Source organism: Pan paniscus, chromosome 17 (assembly GCF_029289425.2).
Source record: "Pan paniscus chromosome 17, NHGRI_mPanPan1-v2.0_pri, whole genome shotgun sequence".
NCBI classification, from domain to species: domain Eukaryota; kingdom Metazoa; phylum Chordata; class Mammalia; order Primates; family Hominidae; genus Pan; species Pan paniscus.
The window spans coordinates 80,353,516-80,377,566 of record NC_073266.2 but is presented as its reverse complement, the minus strand read 5'-3'; the positions used below and the strand labels follow the sequence as shown (position 1 = coordinate 80,377,566).

At 40.0% G+C, this 24,051-nt stretch overlaps 1 protein-coding gene across 1 annotated transcript in view; it reads right to left on the bottom strand.

Annotated features, from left to right (window-relative positions):
- PHLPP1 (PH domain and leucine rich repeat protein phosphatase 1) overlaps positions 1-24,051 on the bottom strand; it is a 253,641-nt gene that overhangs the window by 111,903 nt on the left and 117,687 nt on the right. Inside the window, exon 3 of the mRNA XM_003827268.4 lies at positions 18,401-18,526. Within this exon, the coding sequence (XP_003827316.2) occupies positions 18,401-18,526 (126 nt within the window). The remainder of the gene's footprint in view (positions 1-18,400; positions 18,527-24,051) is intronic.

Sequence of the window (24,051 nt, the reverse complement as noted above, 5' to 3'; positions counted from 1 at the left end):
TTTATGAAAACAATTTTTAATACAACACACACACACCTCCATATATTAGATGGATGAATAGTTATATGTGCAATATATACCGTGAGATCATAAATTTCTATTGTTTTAAGCCACCAAGGGTTTGCTAATATGTTACAGCAGCCACAGGAAACTAATGCAACCCTTCTTTATTTTTTCCATTGTACTTTTCATTTTCATTCATTCAACATGTTTACTGAATATCTACTAGAGGTGCCAATTACTGTTCTAGGTGAGCCCTTAATATACTTCAGAAAACAAAATGAAGATCCCTCCCCTATTAAGCTTTCTTTACAAATAAATAAATTATATGTTAAAAAAAATTGGTAAGCACTACAGGGAAAAAAAAAAACAGCTTGAGAAAGGGGGTCAAGACTGCTGGGAAGGTGGTGGATTGTAATTTAAATAGGTTAGTGAGAGTGGTCCCCACTGAAAAGACCACATTTAGAAAGGAAAAACAGGAGAAGTTGGCTGATAGGATTTATCTGGAAGAAGATGCTGCCAGGCAGAGGAAGCACCCAGAGTTAGGACCCTTAGAGAAGCATGCCTTAGCTAGGCATGGTGGCTCATGCCTGTAATCCCAGCACTTTGGGAGGCTGGGGTGGGAGGACTGTTTGAGCCCAGAAGTTCGAGATCAGCCTGGGCAACATAGTGAGACCACCAACTCTACTAATAAAAAAATTTTTTAATTAGCTGGGCGTGGTGGTGTGTGCCTATAGTTCCAGCTACTTGGGAGGCTGAGGTGGACGGACCACTTGAGCCCAGAAGGTCGAGGTTGCAGTGAGCTTTGATCACACCACTGCACTCTAGCCTGGGCAATAAAGCCAGACCCTGTCTCAAATTTGTAAAAGGAGCACACTTGGCATGTCCGAGGGACTTGAGAACACTAATAAGGAGACAGTGACTGGCAATGAGGTCAGAAGGTAAAGGGGCAGGGGATATGGGGTAAGCAGCAGATCCTGTGGGACCTTCAGGCCTTGTAAGGACTCTGGCTTTTAAGGTGAGTGAAATGGGATGTGTGGAAAGGTTCTGAGAAGTGTGAGGTGATCACCAACATATGGTCGGCGCTCCATATCCACTGGGGATTAGCTCCTGGACCCCAGCAGGTATCAAAATCCACGGATGCTCAAGTCCCTGACATAAAATGCCATAGTACACTCAGCCCTCCGTGTTGGCAGGTTTTGATCCACGGTTAGTTGAATCTGAAAATGGGAAACTCGCAGTAAGGAGGGCCTACTGTACCATGGAATTTTCTTATTTTTTCTCATTCTTTGTCTCTGGATTGTAAGCTCCATAAAGGAAAGGATTTTTCTATTTTGTTCACTGATATAACCCCACGTTGAGTACTTGGGAGGACCCTCAAAACATCTTGCTGGAAGAATGGCCAGAAGACGACCTTATACCTCCTCCTTTCTCACCAGGCGGCCTCTGCATCTAGTGCATCCTTTCATTTGGCAACCACTTTGAAGAAGACAAATTCCATTTCAAATGAAGCATCCCACTAAATACTCCCTTTGGACAACTAAGAGAAAATGATTTAACATCAAGTTGTATTGGCTTCCTTTCCTCCTTCTAGACCGTAAGCTGTTTCTGCTGGAAACAAGGAGGAGGAAACCACATTAACGAGGCTACAAGCAAGGGCAGTCCTGTGTGAGCTATGTAGAACTAGGAATGTCTATCGTGAGAACATAAATTCAACATGTTAATATGGCCACTAGGCAGTGAGCTGCATAGGTGACCACAAAAGCTACCATTAGCTACACCACTGCCCAGTCCCATAAGCTGCAACAGAATGGGAGATTTAAGTGCTTCTACTCAGAGCAACCTGGGCACATCAGGGCTCTATCACAAAGAGTTAAGAACCAGGAAAGCACTCTACTTAGAAGGTATGGCTTGATTTCCAAATGAGAAAACTACCAGCTGGGCTATCCAAAGAAACTGTGACCCACCTACACAGCAGCTATTAAAACTGAGATCCTGCCTGAAATAAGAAAGACCTACATACATAAAAAAAATTAATCAAAAAACCACATGTGCACACCTCAGAGCAAGTAGCCTTTATTATTCTAGCGTTTTCCTTTTCCAAGTAACAATAATAATAGTTAACATTTAAGTAGTGCCTTCTTTGTGATAGGCACTCTTCCAAGAGCTTAAGATACAATATTTAGCTTAATCTTCACAACAACCCTGTGCAATAAGAACTTACCCCTGTTTCAAAGATAAAGATTAAACTGAGTCACAGAGTGTGCGCCCAAGGCCATTTAGTTTAAAAAGCAGCAGGATCAGGCTGGGTGTAGGGGCTCATGCCTGTAATCCCAACACTATGGGAGGCCAAGGTGGGTGGATCATTTGAGGTCAGGAGTTTGAGACCAGCCTGGCCAACATGGTGAAACCCCTTCTCTACTAAAAATACAAAAATTAACCAGGCGTGGTGGTGGGTGCCTGTAATTCCAGCTACTCAGGAGGCTGAGGCAGGAGAATCACTTGAACCTGGGAGGCGGAGATTGCAGTGAACCAAGATTGAGCCATCACACTCCACCCTGGGTGACAAGAGCGAAACTTCGTCTCAAAAAAAAAAAAAAAAAAAAAAGTAGCAGGATCAGAGTTTGAACAAGAGCCAGTACTATTAACTCTATGCCATCAGGTCAAGACCTGGATCTCACCAGAAGGGAGGATCCTCTAATCCCCATCATAAAATAACATAACTACAGCAAAGAAAATTAGATGTACTCCTCAGGATATGTTTAAGCCTTAGAAATGAAGACAAGGTGGTCAGAGACAGTGAGTCCTCCTGGGGAGAAGCAGTAGAGACCATCTGCTGACCAAATACAGATTTCCGAGGAGGGGTGAATCCCCATGGGGCATTATTCCTTGACATCATAGGCTCTGCCCACTCCAATCCCACACAACTTATCCAGCTGGGCAACAGTGATGTCATCCAGTGAGCACCTAATCAAAATTTTCAAGGTTACAGGAAAAGTATAAGAGGTTATAGATATTTGGGAAGTGAAACAGGCATATATAGAAAGTGCCTCAAATCTCTGTTACAGAAAGCTTCTAAACGATCTCAGAATATAAATTCCTTTTGGCAAAAGCTACTGTACTAATAACCACAGACAAGATAGTTGAAGGCACAAAGGTGAGGTCCACACAACTTGACATACAGGAGAAAGGGCACCAGCTTAACAGTATGTGGGGTAGGTAGGAACAGTTCTACTTACTAGCAACGTGACTTTGAATAAGTCACTTCGCTTACCTGTCCTTCAAGTTTCCTTATCTCTAAAATAGACTAAGTCCTGTCTTATAGACTAATAGACCTGCCCTGATCACCTTAACAAGTTGCTGCAGTAGTACCATTTTATTCATTTTAAAAAATCAGGAGAGGCTCTGTAGACCAAGTATCCCCACAGCAATGTCTACCACTGCAAGCAATAAAAGTCTATAAAACAAAAAAGACTACGATGTAAGCCAATGCTCTCGTCGTTGAGCAGTTATAAGGATAAACTGCAATTAGCCAGACCATCAATGAACTACAAATGAAGAGATTCAAGTTGTGATCAGTTGAAGGTAACTGTGGCATAGAAAGTCAGTTTCAGTCTGTATTAACAATAACAGGCTGGGGGCAGAGGCTCACGCCTGTAATCCCAGCATTTTGTGGGGCCGAGGGGGGCAGATCATCTGAGGTCAGGAGTTCGAGACCAGCCTGGCCAACACGGGGAAACTCCATCTCTACTGAAAATACAAAAATTAGCTGGGTGGGGTGGTGGGCACCTGTAATCCCAGCTACTCAGGAGGCTGAGGTAGGAGAATCGCTTGAACCCAAGAGGCAGAGGTTGCAGGGAGCCAAGATTGCGCCACCGCACTCCAGCCTGGGCAACAACAGCGAGACTCCATCTCAAAAACAAAACGAAACAAGAACAAAAAGAAAAAGAAAAAAGAAAAAAAATTAAGGCTAATTGAGTTAGTAAATTAAATGGGACTTTTCTACCACGATGGACACACCCTGAGAGATACATCGAAATGAACATAATTTCCAACTACCTGCTCAGGTGGTCTCTTTTTTTCCCAAATGACTTGTAAATATACATAAGGGAAAGAGGGTTCATTTGGTCCTCAAAATATTTCCTCTAAAGAACACTGCACTATAAAAAATGCTAATGTGAACAACAAAATTTTCAGATGACTCAATGGGTGGCCACATATTTCTAACACATAACTCAGCTTGACACTTTCCTAAGTCATTTCTTTGCCTATTATTAGGACCCTTATGACAAAAACGTCCCTCCTCTGAGTGTAGCTGGGTTGCATTTGTAAACCAATCTATCTGTCCTATCCTTACCCTATCCCTGCCACGCTTTCAAAATTCTCATCTTCCCTTGCAAGAGGACAGTACTCTGCATCATTCCCATTACTCTTCTTGGTTCAGTTAGTGGATAATCGTCTTTCACAGGCAAGGGAAAGTTCACAGTAACATTAATGTGATGATTTTGCCCCCTCTATACTTTAGTAAAGTTGTATTTATCCTTCTTATGTGCATGGGATGCTCAAAATTAACCAGAATGACTAAAAGGCTTGGTCAAAGCAGCTGAAATACCACAAATAATTTTGCTTGTGTGAAGTGAAAGACTGCTGTCAACCTGCCGGGCATGGTGGCTCACGCCTGTAATCCCAGCACTTTGGAAGGCCGAGGCGGGCAGATCACGATGTCAGGAGATCGAGACCATCCTGGCTAACACAGTGAAACCCCGTCTCTACTAAAAATACAAAAAATTAGCCGGGCGTGGCGGCAGGCGCCTGTAGTCCCAGCTACTCGGGAGGCTGAGGCAGGAGAATGGCATGAACCCAGGAGGCGGAGCTTGCAGTGAGCCGAGACTGGGCCACTGCACTCCAGCCAGGGTGACACAGTGAGACTCCATCTCAAAAAATAAATAAATAAATAAATAAATAAAAATTAATTACATCATATATCTTCATAATGTTCCAATAAAAGCATATCAAAGCTACCAGTTTTATACTTATGAAATTCTACCTGGAATTTCAGAATCTCACCATTTCTTTTTCTTAAATGGTTAAATGAGATGGAAAAAGATATATAAGCAATAAAATATGGGCCAGGCACAGTGACTCATGCCTGTAATTTCTACACTTTGGGAGGCTGAGGCGGGAGGACCACTTGAGTCCAGGAGATTGAGGCCAGCCCAGACAACACAGCAAGACCCCATCTCTACAAAATTAAATTTAAAAATTGGCCAGGTGTGGTGGCACGTGCCTATAGTCCTAGCTACATGGGAGGCTGAGGTGGGAGGAATCCTTGAGCCCAGAAGCTTGAGGCTGCAGTGAACTATGATTGTGCCACTGCCCTCCAGCATGGGTAACAGAGGGAGATCTTGTCTCAAAAAAAAAAGAAAAGAAAAAAGATTACGCAAATTATACAACATTTAAAATGATTCGAGGTAATGACATAGCAAATCAATGAATACAACAGGAAAATCCAGACAGGCTATCATCAATAGGTTAAAAATGAGAGATGGGCTGGGCGCAGTGGCTCACGCCTGTAATCCTAGCACTTTGGGAGGCCGAGGCAGGCAGATCATGAGGTCAGGACTTTGAGACCAGTCTGACCAACATAATGAAACCCTGTCGCCACTAAAAATACAAATATTAGCCGGGTGTGGTGGCGCACACCTGTAATCCCAGCTACTCAGGAGACTGAGGCAAGAGAATCTCTTGAATCCGGGAGGCGGAGGTTGCAGTGAGCCAAGATCGCACCACTGCACTCCAGCCTAGGCGACAGAGCAAGACTCCATCTCAAAAATAAATAAATAAATATGAGAGATGGTATTCTGTGAGGGCAAGAGCATGTGGGAGAGGTAGGATCTATGATTTTAAAATGATAGGCTATGAGGTACCTGTTAAAATATAGTTAAAAGACCCAAAAATAAGAGTATGGAAACAACTGCAGGCTGGGGAAGAAAACAAAACAAAACAAAATCCCTGGCTCACTGTTCAAGGACCAAGCTATAACAATATTTAAAAAGCCAATCAAGAGAACTCCAGACCAAGAGATCCTCCAAGGTATCCTCAGCTCTCTTTGCCAGCAGAGGTGAGGGGATGGGGATGAGGAGGCAGCATGCGCGGGGCCATCAAGCTAACCTGAGTGAATCATTCAATAAACATTTGTTATTTGCCTTTTATGAACCAGGAACTATACCAGGTAGTGGAGAGCTGCAGTCTTTGTCTCCAAAAGCTTAGCCTCTTGAGGACACACACATCTAAATAACTGTAATTCACTAAAGAGGATGCAGCAGTGCCATAAGAGCACACACAGGGCCAAGAACAATCCTCAGAGCTCCACGTCGACAGCATCAGTGCCGACACAGTCCCCTCCCTTGACAAAATGAGCCATGTATTCACAGGCACTTCTGCTGCACTTGTCCAGTGAGCTCATCATGCGGCCAAAAGTGAAAATGTGGACTCTTTAGGAGTCAGAAGCAACAGTATAGGGTCAGAGGAGATGTCACTAACAGCTTTCCAAAATCATGAGCCACCAGTGTCACTCTAACAGTTATCTCCCTTCCACACACACAAACCCCATTGTGTTTCTCAGTAACAACAAAAAAATAGAGTTCAGCTTGGGTGGAGATCAAATCTGAACTCAGAGTTCCTTCCTCAGTTCCTTATTGGCAAAATATGTATAAACAATCTCTTTAAAATGTTACTACCTGAGAATGTTTCTGAACGTCATGGCAGCATTCCCCCAAAGGTGTCATCGCCTTGACAAAGGAGAAATGAACCACAAAAAAACTTACATTCTAGCTTTCTATTAAAATACATAATACAAATACTATTCAAGTGGTTCTACTACTGGAAATGAACTACTTGTTTTCCCCCCCGCCCCCGCGAGATGGAGTCTTGCTCCGTCACCCATCTGGGATTGCAGTAGCGCAATCTCAGCTCACTGCAACCTCCACCTTCTGAGTTCAAGCAATTCTCCTGCCTCAGCCTCCTGAGTAGCTGGGATTACAGGCGCCTGCCACCACACCCAGCTAATTTTTGTATTGTTAGTAGAGACAGGGTTTCACCATGTTGGCCAGGCTGGTCTCAAACTCCTGACCTTGTGATCCACCTGCCTCGGCCTCCCAAAGTGCTGGGATTACAGGCGTGAGCCACCGCACCCGGCCTGTTTTGTTTCTAAATACAAAAAAAAAAAAATTGATGTTTAATTTCCAAGTCTAATATACAAGGTTCAGTATGTTTAATACAGAGTTCATAGATTGTTTTTTCAATTGCTCCACTACTTCCTACTTTATAAAATAATAAATTAGACCAGTGGGTAGAAGAATTTAACCCTTCGGAGTAGGTGTAGAAAATTTAATACTCTGGGTTAAAAATACTGGGGACTCAAAAAATCCTAAGTACGTAATGGGAACTAAACTTTAAAGGATATATATATATATATATATATATATATATATATATATATATATATATATAAATTTTTTTTTTTTTTTTTTTTTTTTGTAGAGACAGGGCCTTGCTATGTTGCCCAGGCTTGCCTTGAACTCCTGGCCTCAAGTGATCTTCCCCACTCAGCCTCCCAAACTGTTGGGATTACAGGCATGAACCACCATTCACCATGCCTGGTAGATTTTTTTTTTTTTTTTTTTTTTTGAGACAGAATCTCAATCTATCACCCAGGCTGGAGTGCAATGGTGCGATCTTGGCTTCGCCTCCCGGGTTCAAACAACTCTCCTGCCTCAGCCTCCTGAGTAGCTGGAATTACAGGCATGTGCCACGACGCCTGGCTAATTTTTGTATTTTTAGTAGAGATGGGGTTTCACCATGTTGGCCAGGGTGGTCTCGAACTCCTGACCTCAGGTGATCCACCCGCCTCAGCTTCCCAAAGTGGTGGGATTACAGGCATGAGCCACCGTGCCCGGCCGCCTGGTAGATATATATTTAAATTGGGCTAAACTCTCAGATTAAAAGAATTTAACTTTAAAATATAACATGACCAGATACAGATATCTGGTTAATCATATACGCTAAATTCCTGATATATCAATATTTGACCAGTTTGCAAAGAATCAGACAACAGTAGTTCCCTCACCATTGAAAACAGTTCAGTCTGCTTTGAATGACTCAGAAAGCATCTCAGATTTCTTAACTCTTGGTCATCATTTAAGAAGATCAATGAGCAATGTAGAGTGACTATGCTCAAGTGTCTTTTAGCAGCATACTCCAATAAATAGACTGCCTGAGAAACTACCTTTTGTCATAGTACTGGGCTGCCTGGATTCTGCTGCCAACTCTGTATATAAAGTACTTTATTGAGATATTTTCAGTAAATCTTAGTTATTATTTAAATCTTTGTTTTCGGTCCCTTCCAACCACTGTAAAACACTGGAAGTACAAATAAGTAAAAGGAGTAAGGTAGTAGAACTTAATGCATAAAGCAGTAATTGAATGCTTTATATATCAGTTCCCTCATCTGCAAAATGGGGATAATAATATCTAAGACATATTATCTTCTGATATTAAAAATCAACCACAGGCTGGGCGCAGTAGCTTGTGCCTGTCATCCCAGTACTTTGGGAGGCCAAGGTGGGAGGACTGCTTCAGCCCAGGAGCTCAAGGCCAGCCTGGGCAACATGGCAAGACCCCGTCTCTACAAAAAATACAAAAATTAGCTGGGAGTGGTGGCGCATGCCTGTGGTTCCAGTTGCTCGGGAGGCTGAGGTGGGAGGATCACTTGAGCCTGGAAGGTCAAAGCCTGCAGTGAGCTGTAATCATGCCACTGCACAGCAGCTTGAGCGACAGAGTGAGACCCTGTCTCAAAAAAAAAAAAAAAAAAAAATCAACAAAAAACCAACCTCATAGAATTGTTATCAGCACCTACTTCACAGGGCTACTACAAAGTATCTTGAACAGTGCTTGCCAAATGGTAAAAGTTACCAAAATGTTACTTATTACTATGTGCATTATTGTTGTCACTATAGCATCAATTTGGTACAGTAAATAATTATATTGTTTAGAAAATATGTCAACAAGTTGAGGGAGGAAAAGAGCAAAAATATTTTCTTTTAGGGCTGACCTCACAAATAAATGGGTAACTAATTCACTTTGGACATAATGTCTAAAGCAAGGAAAATAACGGTCACATACTCTGTGCTGATCAGATGAGATCTGCAAGGATGTCAACAAATCAGAGCACCCAGAAAAAAATCTATGAGATAAAGTATCTGAGAACCAAGCAACAGAAGGAATTGTTGGAATTGCCAGGGATACTTCTGCTGAAAATAGACTGCTAAGGAGCAGACAGGGCAGTGCAAGGGCACAGATCCTGGTAACTCAACAATATTGAGAGGTTATTAAATAGGAAAGGGAGTCGTATTTTCTTGCGTTTTACCTGATAGAAAAATTCAGGTCAATGAGTCAAAGCTAGAGGAAACAGACTTCAGCTCACTTATAAGGAAAAACTGTCACATCAGACACTACAGATGTTGGAAATGCCTACGGACATGGGTGGGATGGTGTGAGAGTCTGGTCTTTTCCAAATCTTAAGTCTCTGAACTAAGAGTCGTTTGTTGTTGAAGACTAGAATTCAAGGTTAAACTAAAGAATGCTTTCAAAGAAAATGTCAAATAACTGGTAGCACAATTATTTTAGAAAACTGCAGTTAATATTAATATTCGCTTCTTGTCAACTACCTTACAAGGGCCCTTACCAATATTAAAACAACATTTTACAACTTTAAAATGCAGCTGTAAGTTCCTCCCTTGAGCCCTAGAAGTTATTTTATTAAAGATAACATTATACAGATCAAACCCGCAAGTACTAATAACAGAAGTACAGACCCCAACCAAACTTCTTTAAGGTTTCCTGGGAAAAATTTTCCAGAGTTCCACCAAGAACACATGAGGAACACGTTTCCATTTGCTGAGGTCCTGGCAATCCACATGGAGCCTAGTGCCTGGCACAAAGAAAAGACAGAAGAGTCCTCTCTTTCCTCCCTCCCTCTCCCCATCTCTCCTTGCTGGACAGTGAGAACAACAACAGCTAATTCCAACACGGCTGGAGAAAGAAGGGGGAAGAGATGAGAAGACAGGAGGAAGGAAGATGGAAGGTACATGGGATGCATTTAAAATGGTAATAGTCTAATTATACAAATGAGCACTGCTTCACAAAAACACGCTTCTTTTGTTATGAGACAATAAGCAAACTAGGTATCTTTGCCATTTGTTTAAAACTGGATTATAAAACTTTAGAGAAAATAAAATTAAATAGTTCTAAACTGAAACAACTTTAGAATTGAAGTGAAAACCTCTTCTTCAGGAATATATTAACTAGGATTTCAGAAACAAGAGCCGCTACAGGAAAAAAAAAAAAAAAAAAAGGAATAGAAGGGATTAGCAGTGAGGAAATAAGACAGGTATAGATGAAGCATAATTATATCTGTAAAGAGATCATTCTATTATTTTCTACTAACTTAATTTTATGTGTAACAAAAACTTAATACAATCCAAAATGTTACCTTCTCCCTAAATTCAAAGAAGTTCTAAGTTCTCTAACTTCATAGACTGTTGCTTTCTAACTGTAACAAAGATTCCATAATGTAATTTTTTATATAACAAATCCATTACTATATTGGAAAGTTAATTATAATACTGGGTAACTTACAGTCATATTTCTACAAGAAAATGAAATGGAACTAGCAGGAAACTTACTGGCCAGCATTCATTTACTTTAGCTTTTTTTTTTTTTTTCACACTTCTCAGACATGTGTGATATGATCTTTACAGGATATCTTTGCAAACTGCCTCTGCACATACTTGACCTATCCTTCCTGAAATGAATTTACTTTTCTTGTCTTCATGGTGAACACCTATTTATCCTTAAAAGACTCAGCTTGCCCACTGCCTCCTTGAAGTCTTCCTATACCCAAATATCTCATATACTAACTCATATACTAAATTTCCAAACTTTTCTCACAAACTTTTCTTGTCACTACAGAATTGGTACAACAGCAATCTTCTCAGGATTCACGTCATTCAGACTCACAGTTCCATTTATTATCATCTTTTTTTTTTTTTGAGATGGAGTTTTGCTCTCATTGCCCAGGCTGGAGTGCATGGCACCATCTTGGGTCACTGCAACCTCTACCTCCTGAGTTCAAGCGATTCTCCTGCCTCAGCCTCCCAGGTAGCTGGGATTACAGGCACCTGCCACCATGCCTGGCTAATTTTTTTTTGTATCTTTAGTGGAGACGGGGTTTCACCTTCTTGGCCAGGCTGGTCTTGAACTCAGGTGATCGACCTGCCTTGGCCTCCCAAAGTGCTGGGATTACAGGTGTAAGCCACTGCACCCAGCCCCTTCATTCCATTTAGATTCTATGGTAGTCTTGTTAGATCAAAGGGCCATTGATTCTTCATCCAAAAAAATGAGTGTTAAATGTGAATTGAGGGTTTCCAGAAAAGCCCTTGACTCCTCAGTAGAACAGTATTGATAGCAAAGCTTCTTATCATTACAACCTCAAAGTTACAAACTACAGCACAATCCCTAAAGGACAAGTGGCAGACCATGCTAACAAAAGGCAGCAGACTTCCTGAACTACACTTCAAGTTAAGAGGCAAAATATGGGTAAAAGATGTCTAAGTCATATTAAAGGGTTCCTTGTAATTACACCTAATAACACAAATCGATATGTTGGAAACCTCAATCTTGTTATACTAGAATGATTTGACTCAATTGATTAGTTAAGTATTCCTTGAGTAAAATCTAGACAGTAAGACACTGTTTTTAAGCAAATGAAACCAGAAGTTCAATTGTGATTCACCATGTGTCTTACTCTTTTTTAAAAGGGTGATGTTTGCTCATCATTTCATGGGATCGTTTAGCATGAAATGTGGCTCTGATTTGCCTACACTGTGCATGTTTAGGGTGCACTCAAATCACGGCAACCAGAAGTTCACTGCAATGACTTTTTCCCTCAAGTCAATGGCCTAGAATTAAACACTATGGTTAATACTGAGAGCTACACAGCAGGAGAGATAACGACTGTGACAGTCACAGTCACCTGCAACTGTCAGCCACTGATCAACACAGAGAAAGAGACATGTAGACAGGTTCATGGCCCTCCAGGAGACCTGAATTTACCATGCTGTTTTCATCGTCACCATGTTATAACCAACTAAACTGGCCAGGTTTGAGGTCCTTGGAAGAGGTCATGCTGTGCCTTTTCCTTTTCCCTACACAAGAGAACTGGGACAATGTTGAAGATAAAATGCCTAAGATTAGACATCGTGTCCCTAACTGCAGGGCTCCATCACTTTCAATTCAGTCATGTTACTATTCAGATTCAAAATGCTGAACTTAGAAATGTGCCATGTAGTAAACTGTTCTCATTTTCATCTAGCTAATCAATATTGGAGAGCATTCCATCTGTCTAATAAAAAGTTAAAAGCATAGCTCACAATATGCCCTTTTCCACAAGTGTTGCATATTTTCTTGAGTACCACATGCTACATCACTATTTCAGGAATAAGGTACCTGAATCAACCCTCTAATCTTTATCTGAACTGTCCATTCTTTAAAAAACACACACACATAGATAATGGTGTTGTAAAAAGAGTAATTGTAAGAAGAGTCCTCATCTTCTAGAGTTATACACACATGTGAAAATAGTTGTGAGTGAAATAATGTCTGGGGTTTGCTTTGTAATAATCCAGAGAGAAAGGGAGCATACCGATAGCCCACTGGCCAGGAGATGGTAACTGTGGAAGCCAGGTCACAGGTGTGTGGGGGTTACTACACAATTATCTCTACTTCAGAATATTTGATATTTTCTGTAATAAAGAGTAAGAAAAAAAGGGACACAACACTAAGTCACTGACCTGAATCCACTTTTAATCTTCCATGGAATAAAGAAAAATACTTTATTTTTATTTTATTTATTTATTTGTTTTTGAGATGAAATCTTGCTCTGTCGCCCAGGCTGGAGCGCAGTGGCGCAATCTTGGCTCAGTGCAACCTTCGCCTCCTGGGTTCAAAAGCGATTCTCCTGCCTCAGCCTCCTGAGTAGCTGGGATTACAGACACCCGCCATCATGCCCAGCTAATTTTTGTATTTTTTGTAGAGACCATGTTGGCCAGGCTGGTCTTGAACTCCTAACCTCAGGTGATCTGCCTGCCTCAGCCTCCCACAGTGTTGGGATTACAGGTGTGAGCCACCACGCCCGGCCAAGAAGCAGACTTTAAAGTAGAATGATATGGTGTTACAGAAGTCACTAAACTTTTAAATTAAAACTAAGACATGCTACAGATTCACATGAAAGCCTAACTTTGAAAAGAATTCACAGGATCAATCAACATATCCACAATGAATGCACTTTAAAAAGTGGACCATCAAGATGGATATCCAGGTCAGCATTTCCATCAAGTTACTCATATATCTGATAGGAGCTCTTCTGCACGTTCTTGTTATTCCCTCAGCTTAGCCGTAGCCTTTTCACATCACTGCCCCTCTAACCACTTTGAAAACATGCTGGATACATGTACCTATGTTGAACAAACAGAGCCGTTTTTTACACTGTATATAATAGGAGGTTTACTCAATTTTTACAGCATGCTGTGCATTAATATTTTAGGAATGAATTTACAACCAATATAGTAATCCTCCCAAAAGAGCTCTCCCACAGTGTCTACCACTAATACACATCCAAAATAAAAACTCTAAAGAGATTGCCTTGGGTATTATTTTGGTAAGCAATATTAAGTGCTAAAGTTTAAAAATAATAAGTATATAAAAGCCTATCTTGGTAGAACACATCTGATTAATAAACTATAAATTTTCCCAAAATCAAATGAAACAAATTAGAACAAAAAATAACATTTCTCTTGTAGCTGAAAATCCAGAAAAATAAACTGAAAATAAAGAACTTTCCTTTTAAATTACTTCCTTAATTCATTTTAATTTTAAAATAATGGAAATTTGTTTCTTTTTGCCCTCCTACTCTGCAGTGGGGACAGTTACTAATAATCAGAAACTTTTGTTTCTGTTGTTGGTTTGTTTTTCTTTTAGGTCCTTATCAAAATGAATCCTTATCTAAACATCAAGATGTAAAGACTATCCATTCTGAGAATGTTTTGTTTCTCAATATGAAGAAAAGAAACTAAACATTTCCATAGTAACAGTGAGTGTTACTAAATGATATAACTTCCTAATACCTACATAGGAAGAAGAGCAGATGACAATTGAAGGGGGAAACTGGAAGCTGAAGGAGCTTGTAACAATCAGCCTTATCCATGTCAAATTCCCTGTAGGCATATATTCCCAAATGGAGCGAGATTCTAGTCTACTCTCCCTAGATGCTAGGTTAAAAAGGAAAAGACATTATCAAAAGATTATCCTCGACACATAATGCTTAAAGAAGGGTGTGGCCATGTTTTACATAGGATTCAAACCCAAACAGGGAGTTCCTTCACCCATTTCTTTTATAATATCTAACCTCTTTTAATCAGTCCTTTACAATTCATTTGTCCTTAATTCACCAACTGTAACTGCTAAACATTTTTGAAATATATACCTGGTTTTTAAAATTGGAGAAGGGAAAAGTACTGTATTGAAAATCTGCATTTACTAGGCCAGGCACGGTGGCTCACGCCTGTAATCCCAGCACTTTGGGAGGCCGAGGCAGGCGGATCATCTGAGGTCAGGAGTTCAAGACCAGCCTGGCCAACATGGTGAAATCCCGTTTCTACTAAAAATACAAAAAAATTAGCCCGGCATGGTGGCGCACGCCTGTAATCCCAGCTACTCAGGAGGCTGAGGTGGGAGAATTGCTTGAACCCGGGAGACGGAGGTTGCAGTGAGCTAAAATCACACTACTGCACTCCAGGCTCAGCGACAGAGCAAGACTCCATCTCAAAAAAAAAAAAAAAGAAAGTCTGCATTTACTAAAATGTATCACCCTCTGTTCCCCACCCCAACTTCTCAGGAGGAAATCATTTCCCCAATGTCTGCCATCCTTTCCCCAAAAGGCTGCCATGGTTGTTAAGAGCAGCAAAAGGTAACTTGTTCAGACAAACTAAGACCCGTGTCTTTATCTGCTGAAAATACACATACAAATAGATAATACTTTAAAATATTATTTGACCCATCAAGGATGACCATCATAAAATTATTTTATTGAGTTAGTTAGTTCTACTCACTTACTATGTGCCAGTATAAATCTATCATATGCATATCTCAAATAAGCCCTAAAAGGTAAGTACTATTATTATTATTATTCCCATTATTAGATGAAAAAGTTTAAAACTTGGAACTTAGATATAGCCACATGGCTAGGAAATGGTGGAATCCATGCCTGCCTTACTTTGAAACTCAAACTCTTGACCCCAACACTACACAGCTTCTCTAATCAAAGCCTTTCTAAAAGGAAAGAAGGTCTTATTCTAATTAGTTGTAGTCAATACCAGTAATCTAAGATAATCAAATCAAAGTCCCTCTGCCCTCTTGGAAATACTCAGCTCCACTTATTTTAAGTATAAAATGTATGCTGTATATGTAAATGTGTGTGAATTACTGTCTACATACAACTGCAGGGCATTTCAGCACTTTTGAGGAATACCTCATCAGTATTCCTCAAAACTGTCAAGGTCATGAAAAACACAGAAAAGTAAGCCAGGTGCAGTGGCTCACACCTGTAATCCCAGCACTTTGGTAGGCCTAAGCAGGCGGATCCTGAGGTCAGGAGTTGGACACTAGCCTTGCCAACATAGTGAAACCCCGTCTCTACTAAAAACACAAAAAATTAGCCGGGTATGGTGGCACGTGCCTGTAGTCAAAGCTACTCAGTAGGCTGAGATGGGAGAATTGCTTGAACCCAGGAGGCATAGGTTGCAGTGAGCCAAGACCGTCCCATTATACTCCAGCCTGGGCGACAGAGCGAGACTCCATCTCAAAAAAAAAAAAAAAGAGAGAAAAACAGAAAAGTGAAAAACTGTCACACACTAGAGGAGACAAAAGAGACACGACAATCAAATGCAATGTGGTATCTTGAATTAGATCTTGAAACAGAAAAAAGGCAATGGAAAAACTAGTGAAATCCAAACAAAGGCCAGGCGCAGTGGCTCACGCCTATAGTCCCAGCACTTTGAAAGGTCAAGGCAGGCGGATCACTTGAGGTCAGGAGTTCAAAACCAGCCTGGCCAACATAATGAAACCCCATCTCTACTAAAAATACAAAAATTAGCCAGGCATGGGCACATGCCTTTAATCTCAGCTACTCAGGAGACTGAGGTAGGAGAATTGCTTGAACCCAGGAGGCGGAGGTTGTAGTGACCCAAGATCGTGCCACTGCTCTCCAGCCTGGATGACACAGCAAGGCTCTGTCTCAAACAAAAACAAAAAAATAAATTCCACAGGTTAGTTCAGAGTTATGTACTAATGATGGTTTCTTATACTTGAGAGATATATTGTGGTAATACATCTGCTAAACTGAGTGAGGGGGTTGGGAAACTATGTTTGAGAACTCTCTGTACTATCTTTGCAACTTCTCTGTAATTATAAAAGTATTCCAAAATAAAGAAAAAGTTAATAATTTAAAAGTTGATTTAAAATATCAACATCTCTATACAGAAAGAAATGTGCTGCACTTTGATCCCAGTTAGGCATTTTATTCTGAATAAAGCAGAGCGTAGGCAATTGACTCACTGCTTTCAACCCATAAAACCACTTTGATATAAATACATACAAAAGCACAATAAAAATGATAAATTATAAATATAAAAGCCCAATGGTATTTAATATCTCCTCATCTCTTCACATTTGTAAACATATGAATAATTTTAAAACCAGACAAGTATACTTCTAATATCACATTAATTCTACATGTGAATGTGAAGGACAAGGGTCCTCTTCCCTACTTTTTCCTGCAGGAGTGCTGCCTTACACATTTAGAACCTCCATTTGTCTATTAGGTTGAGAGAATTTTCTAAGCCCTGTCAACCGAAACTCTCTACCCATTGCTTCTTCTCTAAAAGGAAGAGAAACCAACTCTCCTAAATGATATCTCATCATCAGGCAATGGTTTTTACCTGGTAATTCAAATGTGGCCAGTATTTCAAAATGATTTTCTAGATACTGTTCTCAAATTTTCTCTTAACTGTTTTCCAAAGTTATTCCCTTACTCATTCACTTGACAAATAATTACATCACACAGCAATCTGAATCACACTGAACTTGGATAACAAGTTAAATTACCAATTCAAAAATATGAAAGCATATTCCATTGTAATGCTCCTGGCACCCTAGAGAGATTTTGTCATTTCAAAAACAACACCCAAACCAAGGCACTAAGGACTGCAATCCACCCCATTATTTTACACTTAATTCTCTAAATGAGATATAAAAACATTCTTACACAGGTTACCTGAAATATCAGCATTTATTTGTCTTATTTATAATGTGATTCTGGTTTACATTAAACACAAAAGCACTAGATATTATATATATATTATAAAATATATATTATATATAATTATATATTATATATATACATATATATATTTTTTTTAAGTCAGAGTCTCACTCTGTCACCAAGGCTGTAGTGTAATGGTGCAATCTCGGCTCATTGCAACCTCCACCTTCCCAGTTCGCAATTTTCGTGCCTCAGCCTCCCGAGTATCTGGGACTACAGGTGCGTACCATCATGCCTGGCTAATTTTTTTGTATTTTCAGTAGAGATGGGGTTTCACCATTTTGGCCAGGCTGGTCTCAAACTCCTGAACTCAAGTGATCTGCCTGTCTCAGCCTTCCAAAGTGCTGGGATTACAGGAGTGAGCCAGTGTGCCTGGCCAAAAGTACTATATATTATTTCATGGGACATGGTGATCTTATTAAATCAGAGGAATATAAAATGGCCAAAATAAGATAAAAAATTAAATCACTGAAAAGGCAGAATAAAGGTGAAGGGGAGATGGTATAATATTAGACTATTTATATGAAAAAACAGTCAGAGAAAGAAGGGAAATTTGTAACAATTCTCTGGGTATTTTGTGGTTTTATAGTTGTCTTAGCCTGGGTCAGTCCCTCAAATATTCCCAATCTCATGTTTTTTATCTACAACATTAAGATAGTAATGCCTGTTTACAGACCAATTTATTTTTAAGTATAAACTGGGCAAGTAAAAAACAATTTTTAAAAAGCCACTTTTCAGGCAAAATTAGTTTTTAAAAAACTAAAAATTGCTAATCACTGGCAGTATCTGGGGAGGAAAAAAAAAGTGTGTGTAACTAACCATATTTTAGACCCAGCTAAAGCAGAAAGGAACTTTGTAGCCAGCTAGAAGCTGAGTGGATTCCTGGATTAAGTGCTTGCTTACCTTGGAGACTTGTCGCAGCCACCTTAAGTATTCTGTGAAAGTATCAAAGCAAATGTAGTAAGTCTGGCTTTGGGGTCCAGAGGAGCTAAATGCTAAACAGTGTTGGTGCTTTTTCACTTCTTCTACCTATAAAAGCAAACAGAGAGAAGCAGAAACAAGTCAGACAGCAGAACCACTGATGTATTTCACTAACTATGCCTCTGATCAAGGAGCCTGCATGGATTTGCATGTTTCCCTATATATGTTACTCATTAATGAGAACTAAGTTCCTGCATATGATCACCCAATTTGAATTACAAAGAAACCAAAAAAAGGGGAGTTTTATCTTTACTATATTTCCCCACCACAGTGAAATTCTCCTCTTTCTGTTTAAAATTAGTCCAGACTCCCTTTCTTATTCTTCTAACCTCACAATAGGGTGCTGGGGTTCTTACTTCCTCTTAGAATTTTTACTTAAGATTTTACTTAGGAATTTTTACTTAAGAAGTCTTCAAGCATATTAAATAAGTATTGAAAACATTACTGTTAAACTGAAATTAACCTGTAATAAAACCCTACCATGAGAACTTTCAAGTCCTAATGATGCAGTGAAATACAGTCAAATCAAATTTCCACTCCTTGTAAGTTCTTCACAAGGGGAAAAATACACACCAAAAGTAACATTATACAAACTTCTATGTTTGGAAACTTAATAACAAACTTCTAAACAACTCACAGGTGCAAGGAGAAATTACAACCAAAATTTTAAAACGCTTAGAACTAAATAATTCTAGAAAAACTACATATCAAAATCTGTATGTTGCAATAAAAGAAGATATACAAAGGGAAATTTATATATATATATTTTTTTCAATTGAACTCGTGTATCTTTTGATAGTCATATTGGAAAAGAAGGTAGAACATTAATTTGCTCGGCATGCACCTTAAGAACTTGGAAGGAAGCCTGGGCGTGGTGGCTCACGCCTGTAATCCCACCACTTTGGGAGGCCAAGGCAGGTGGATCACCTGAGGTCAGGAGTTCGAGACCAGCCTGGTCAACATGGTAAAACCCCTCTCTACTAAAAATACAAAAAAAACCTTACAGCTAGGAGCGGTGGTGGGTGCCTGTAGTCCCAGCTACTGGGGAGGCTGAGGTGGGAGGATTGCTTAAACCCAGGAGGCAGAGGTTGCAGTGAGCTGAGATCCAGCCTGGGTGACAGAGCAAGACTCTGTCTCCACAAAAAAAAAAAAAACTTGGAAGGAAAAAAATAAAATCAAACCTCCAAATTGAATAAATCCAAAATTGAAAGAAGGCTATGATAAAAACTAGCAATTGGTGAAATGAAAACCAAATATGTAAGAGAAAACATTAACAAAGCAAAATACTGATTCTTCAAGAAAACTAGTACAATTGATAAATACTCTGGCAAGAAAAATGGATACATCCTCTGGCAAGAAAAAGAGAGCAGAGACACTTATAAATAATATTAACAATTAACAATAAAAAGGGTGACACAGCTACAGATTCGCCAGAGATTAAGAAGAGAATATTATGAACAATTTTGTGACAAATTCTTAGAAAAAATATGTTTTAACAATACTACTAAATAAAGAAAAACCAAAAGCCTAAATAGTCCGATCAGCCAGGTACAGGCTCACACTTGTAATCCCAGCACTTCGGGAGACCTAGAGGGACAGATCGCTTGAGCCCAGGAGTTGGAGATCAACCTGTGCAACATGGCAAAACCTTATCTCTACAAAAAACAGAAAAACAAAAGTTAGCGGGGTGTGGCAGCGCACACCTTGTAGTCCTATAGCTACTCAGAAGTCTAAAGTGGGGAAATCGCCCAAGCCTGGGGAGGTCAAGGCTATAGTGTGGAGTAACTATACCACTGCACTCCAGCCTGGACAATGGAGTAAAATCCAGTGTTAACAAAACAAAACAAAAATTGAATAGTCCTATAACTTTTTTTTTGAGACGGAATTTCACTCCTTGCCCAGGCTGGAGTGCAGTGGTGCAATCTTAGCTCACTGCAAACTCCGCCTTCCGAGTTCAAGCAATTCTCCTATCTCAACCTCTTGAGTAGATGGGATTACAGCCTTGGCCTCCCAAAGTGCTGGGATTATAGGCATGAGCCATGCCTGGCCCCTATATAACCATTTAAAATATAGAAGTTTATTTTTTTTAATGTCTCAAAAAAAATCAGGCCGATATAGCTTTACAGGTAACTTTTACCAAAGTTTCAAAAAATAGATCAATCCAAACTCATGCAAACTCATCCAGCAAACAAAAAAATGAAGGAAAACACCCCAACCCATTCTATGAGGATAGTATAACCAAGACCCACATGAGAACAGTAACAGAAAGGAAACTTACAGGTAACCACGGTCATAAAGATTTATCTTGAACAAAATGTTGCATCAAAATCCAGTAATTTTTATTTATTTATTTATTTATTTATTTATTTATTTTTAGATGGAGTCTTGCTCTGTTGCCCAGGCTGCAGTGCAGTGGCACAATCTCAGCTCACTGCAACCTCTGCCTCCCAGGTTCAAGCGATTCTCCTGCCTCAGCCTCCCAAGTAACTGGGATTACAGGCGCCTGCCACTGCGCCACCAATTTTTGTATTTTTAGTAAAGACAGGGTTTCACCATCTTGGCCAGTCTGGTCTTGAACTCCTGACCTCGTGATCAACCCGCCTCAGCCTCTCAAGTGCTGGGATTACAGGCATCAGCCACCATTCCCAGCCTTTTAATTAATTAATTATTTATTTTAGAAAACCCAGTAATTTAAAAATATATATATGTATCAAGAACAAGGCCGGGCACGGTGGCTCACCCCTATAATCCCAATATTTTGGAAGGCTGAGGCAGGCGAATCATTTGAGGTCAGGAGTTTGAGACCAGCCTGGCCAACATGGTGAAACCCCACTTCTACTAAAAATACAAAAATTAGTCGGGCGTGGTGGTGCATGCCTGTAATCCCAGGTACTCAGGAGGCTGAGGCAGGAGAATCGCTAGAACCCGGGAGGTGGAGGATGCAGTGAGCTGATATTGTGCCAGTGTGCTCCAGCCTGGGCAACACAGCAAGACTCCGCCTCAAAAAAAAAAAAAAAAAAAAGAACCAGTTGAATTTACCTCAGATAAAGAAAGACAGTTTAACGTAATTAGAACTATAAAACCATTAATCACATTAACGGATTAAAGACACCCATACTATTATCCCCACAGTTGCAGAAAAAGCTGTTAGTAACTTCATTCAGGCTGAAATGAAGGATAAAAATTCTCAGCAAACTCAGAAAATAAAAACTCACTTAAACTGACCAAGGGTATTTATCAAACATCTAAAGCAAACTTCAATGTTAATGATGAGATATCATTCTCAAGATCATTGATAAGGAGCCAGGTGCGGTGGCTCACACCTGTAATCCCAGCACTTTAGGAGGCCGAGGCAGGGGGGTCACCTGAGGTCAGAAGACCAGCCTGGTCAACATGATGAAACCCAGTCTCTACTAAAAATACAAAAATTAGCTGGGTGTGGTGGCATGCGCCTGTAGTCCCAGCTACTCGGGAGGCTGAGGCAGGAGAATGGCTTGAACCCGGGAGACAGAGGTTGCAGTGAACCAAGAATGCACCACTGCACTCCAGCCTGCGTGACAGAGACAGACTCTGTCTCAAAAAAAAAAAAAGAAAAAAAAAAGGATCATTGATAAGTATCTACTGTTTCTATTCAACACTGTACTAGATCTTCCTGCCCGTAACAGTAAGACAAAGAAAAGGAAGAAACCTGTCATCATTTGAATATTATATGATTAGCTATACAGTAAACAAAAAAACCTACAGGCATCATATTAGAATAAACCAGAACATTTAGCAAGATGATAAATCAATACTCAAGATCAATACTCAAAAACCAACTGTGTTTCTATAAACCAAACAGAAAATAAGATTTTTTAAAAAATGCTGTGTAAACAAATTGACAGATATCAAGCAAAAGGTTTCTTAGGGATGGAGAGGAGTGGGAGAGGGTGGGAGGAAAGGAAAATAAAAGGGTGGGAGGAAAAGAGAACAAAGGGACACGAGGAAACTTCTGGGAATAATGAACATGGTCACTATCTTGGTTGCCGTGATGGTTTAATGGGGGTATACAGCTATCAAACTGTGTTAACTGGAGTGTACAGTTATAAAATTGAAATGTGCAGTTTATTGTTGTCAATTATACATCAGTAAAGTGTTGGTGAAGATGTGGAGAAACAACACTTGTACACTGACGTGAATGCAAAACGGTACATCGACCCTGAAAAACAACTTGGTATCATCTTGCGAAAGTAGATGTGTGTATGTCCCAGAGCCCAGTAACCGAGCTCCAAAGTGTATACCCAACAGTAGTATTTCTCAAGGAGATCATTATAGGAATTGTGGATTGAATAGTTCTTCATTGTCCCCTATGCAGAACTCTCTAATACTTTGCACGATATTTTAAACTCTCTGCCTCTGCCTTTAAATGCCAAGAGTGTCCCCTGCAGCAAAGATAATGTTATTTACCAATCACTCTATCTACTCCACATTTCTCAGACCCCTTGCAATTAAGGTGGAGTGATGTGACTAGTTCTGGCCAATGAGCCACAGAGAGAAGTGGCATGTGTCACTTCTGCATCCAAACATACAAGGCCCATGAATGATGCTCCAATTACCTCTTCCCTTGCCAAAACAACAAAGGGAAGTATAAAAGAGCCAAGACTTCATCAGGCTGGGTCCCTGAACAACTGTGTGACAAAAGAAACGCCCACCCCCCAACCCCACTGACCCACAACAGACAATGCGAGAAATAACTGTTATGACAAGTCACTAAGATTGGGGGGAAAAGAGGGGTGTTACCATGGCATTACTTATGCTTATATTAACTGATAATGTTCACTGTTCAATCATCTGACCATCAAAACATTCCTACATATAACCAAATGTCCCTCCAGCATAGTAACTCCACTCGCAAACTACTGTCTTAGAAAAGGTACTTGCATACCAGGAGGCATATCAACATGAGACTATAGCAGCAGCACTGTTTATAACAACAACAAACTGAAAGCAACCCAAATGTCCATCAGCAGGAAAATTACTTAAGGAATTATGAAAATTGTGGAATGTTTACAGTAGACATTATAGAGAAATGAAAACCACATAAGTAACATGTAATCTTATTATGAAACATTGTATTAGGTGAATAAATTCAATTACAGAAGACCACAGCAATTTATCACTTTTATACACATCAAAAACAAGCAAAATATAGATACACGGTAAAACTTATTTCAAAAAAGGAAAAAATGAGGAATATACATTCTAGGACAGTGAATCCTTCTAGGGCTAGGGGAGGCAATGAGATATATGTAAAGAGAACACAGGTAGAAGAAACACTGGTATTGATATCCCCACAGTTCCTAAATTCAGTAGTGGCTGACAATTCTTCAATTTATTATACTTCATAATTTAACAAATATTAATTAAAATACAGTATTATCTGGCCAGTCGTGGTGGCTCACATCTGTAATCCCAGCACTTTGGGAGGCCAAGGCAAGCGGATTACTTGAGGCCAGGAGTTTGAGACCAGCCTGGCCAACACGGTGAAACCCTGTCTCTACTAAAAGTACAAAAATTGGCCGGGCATGGTGGTG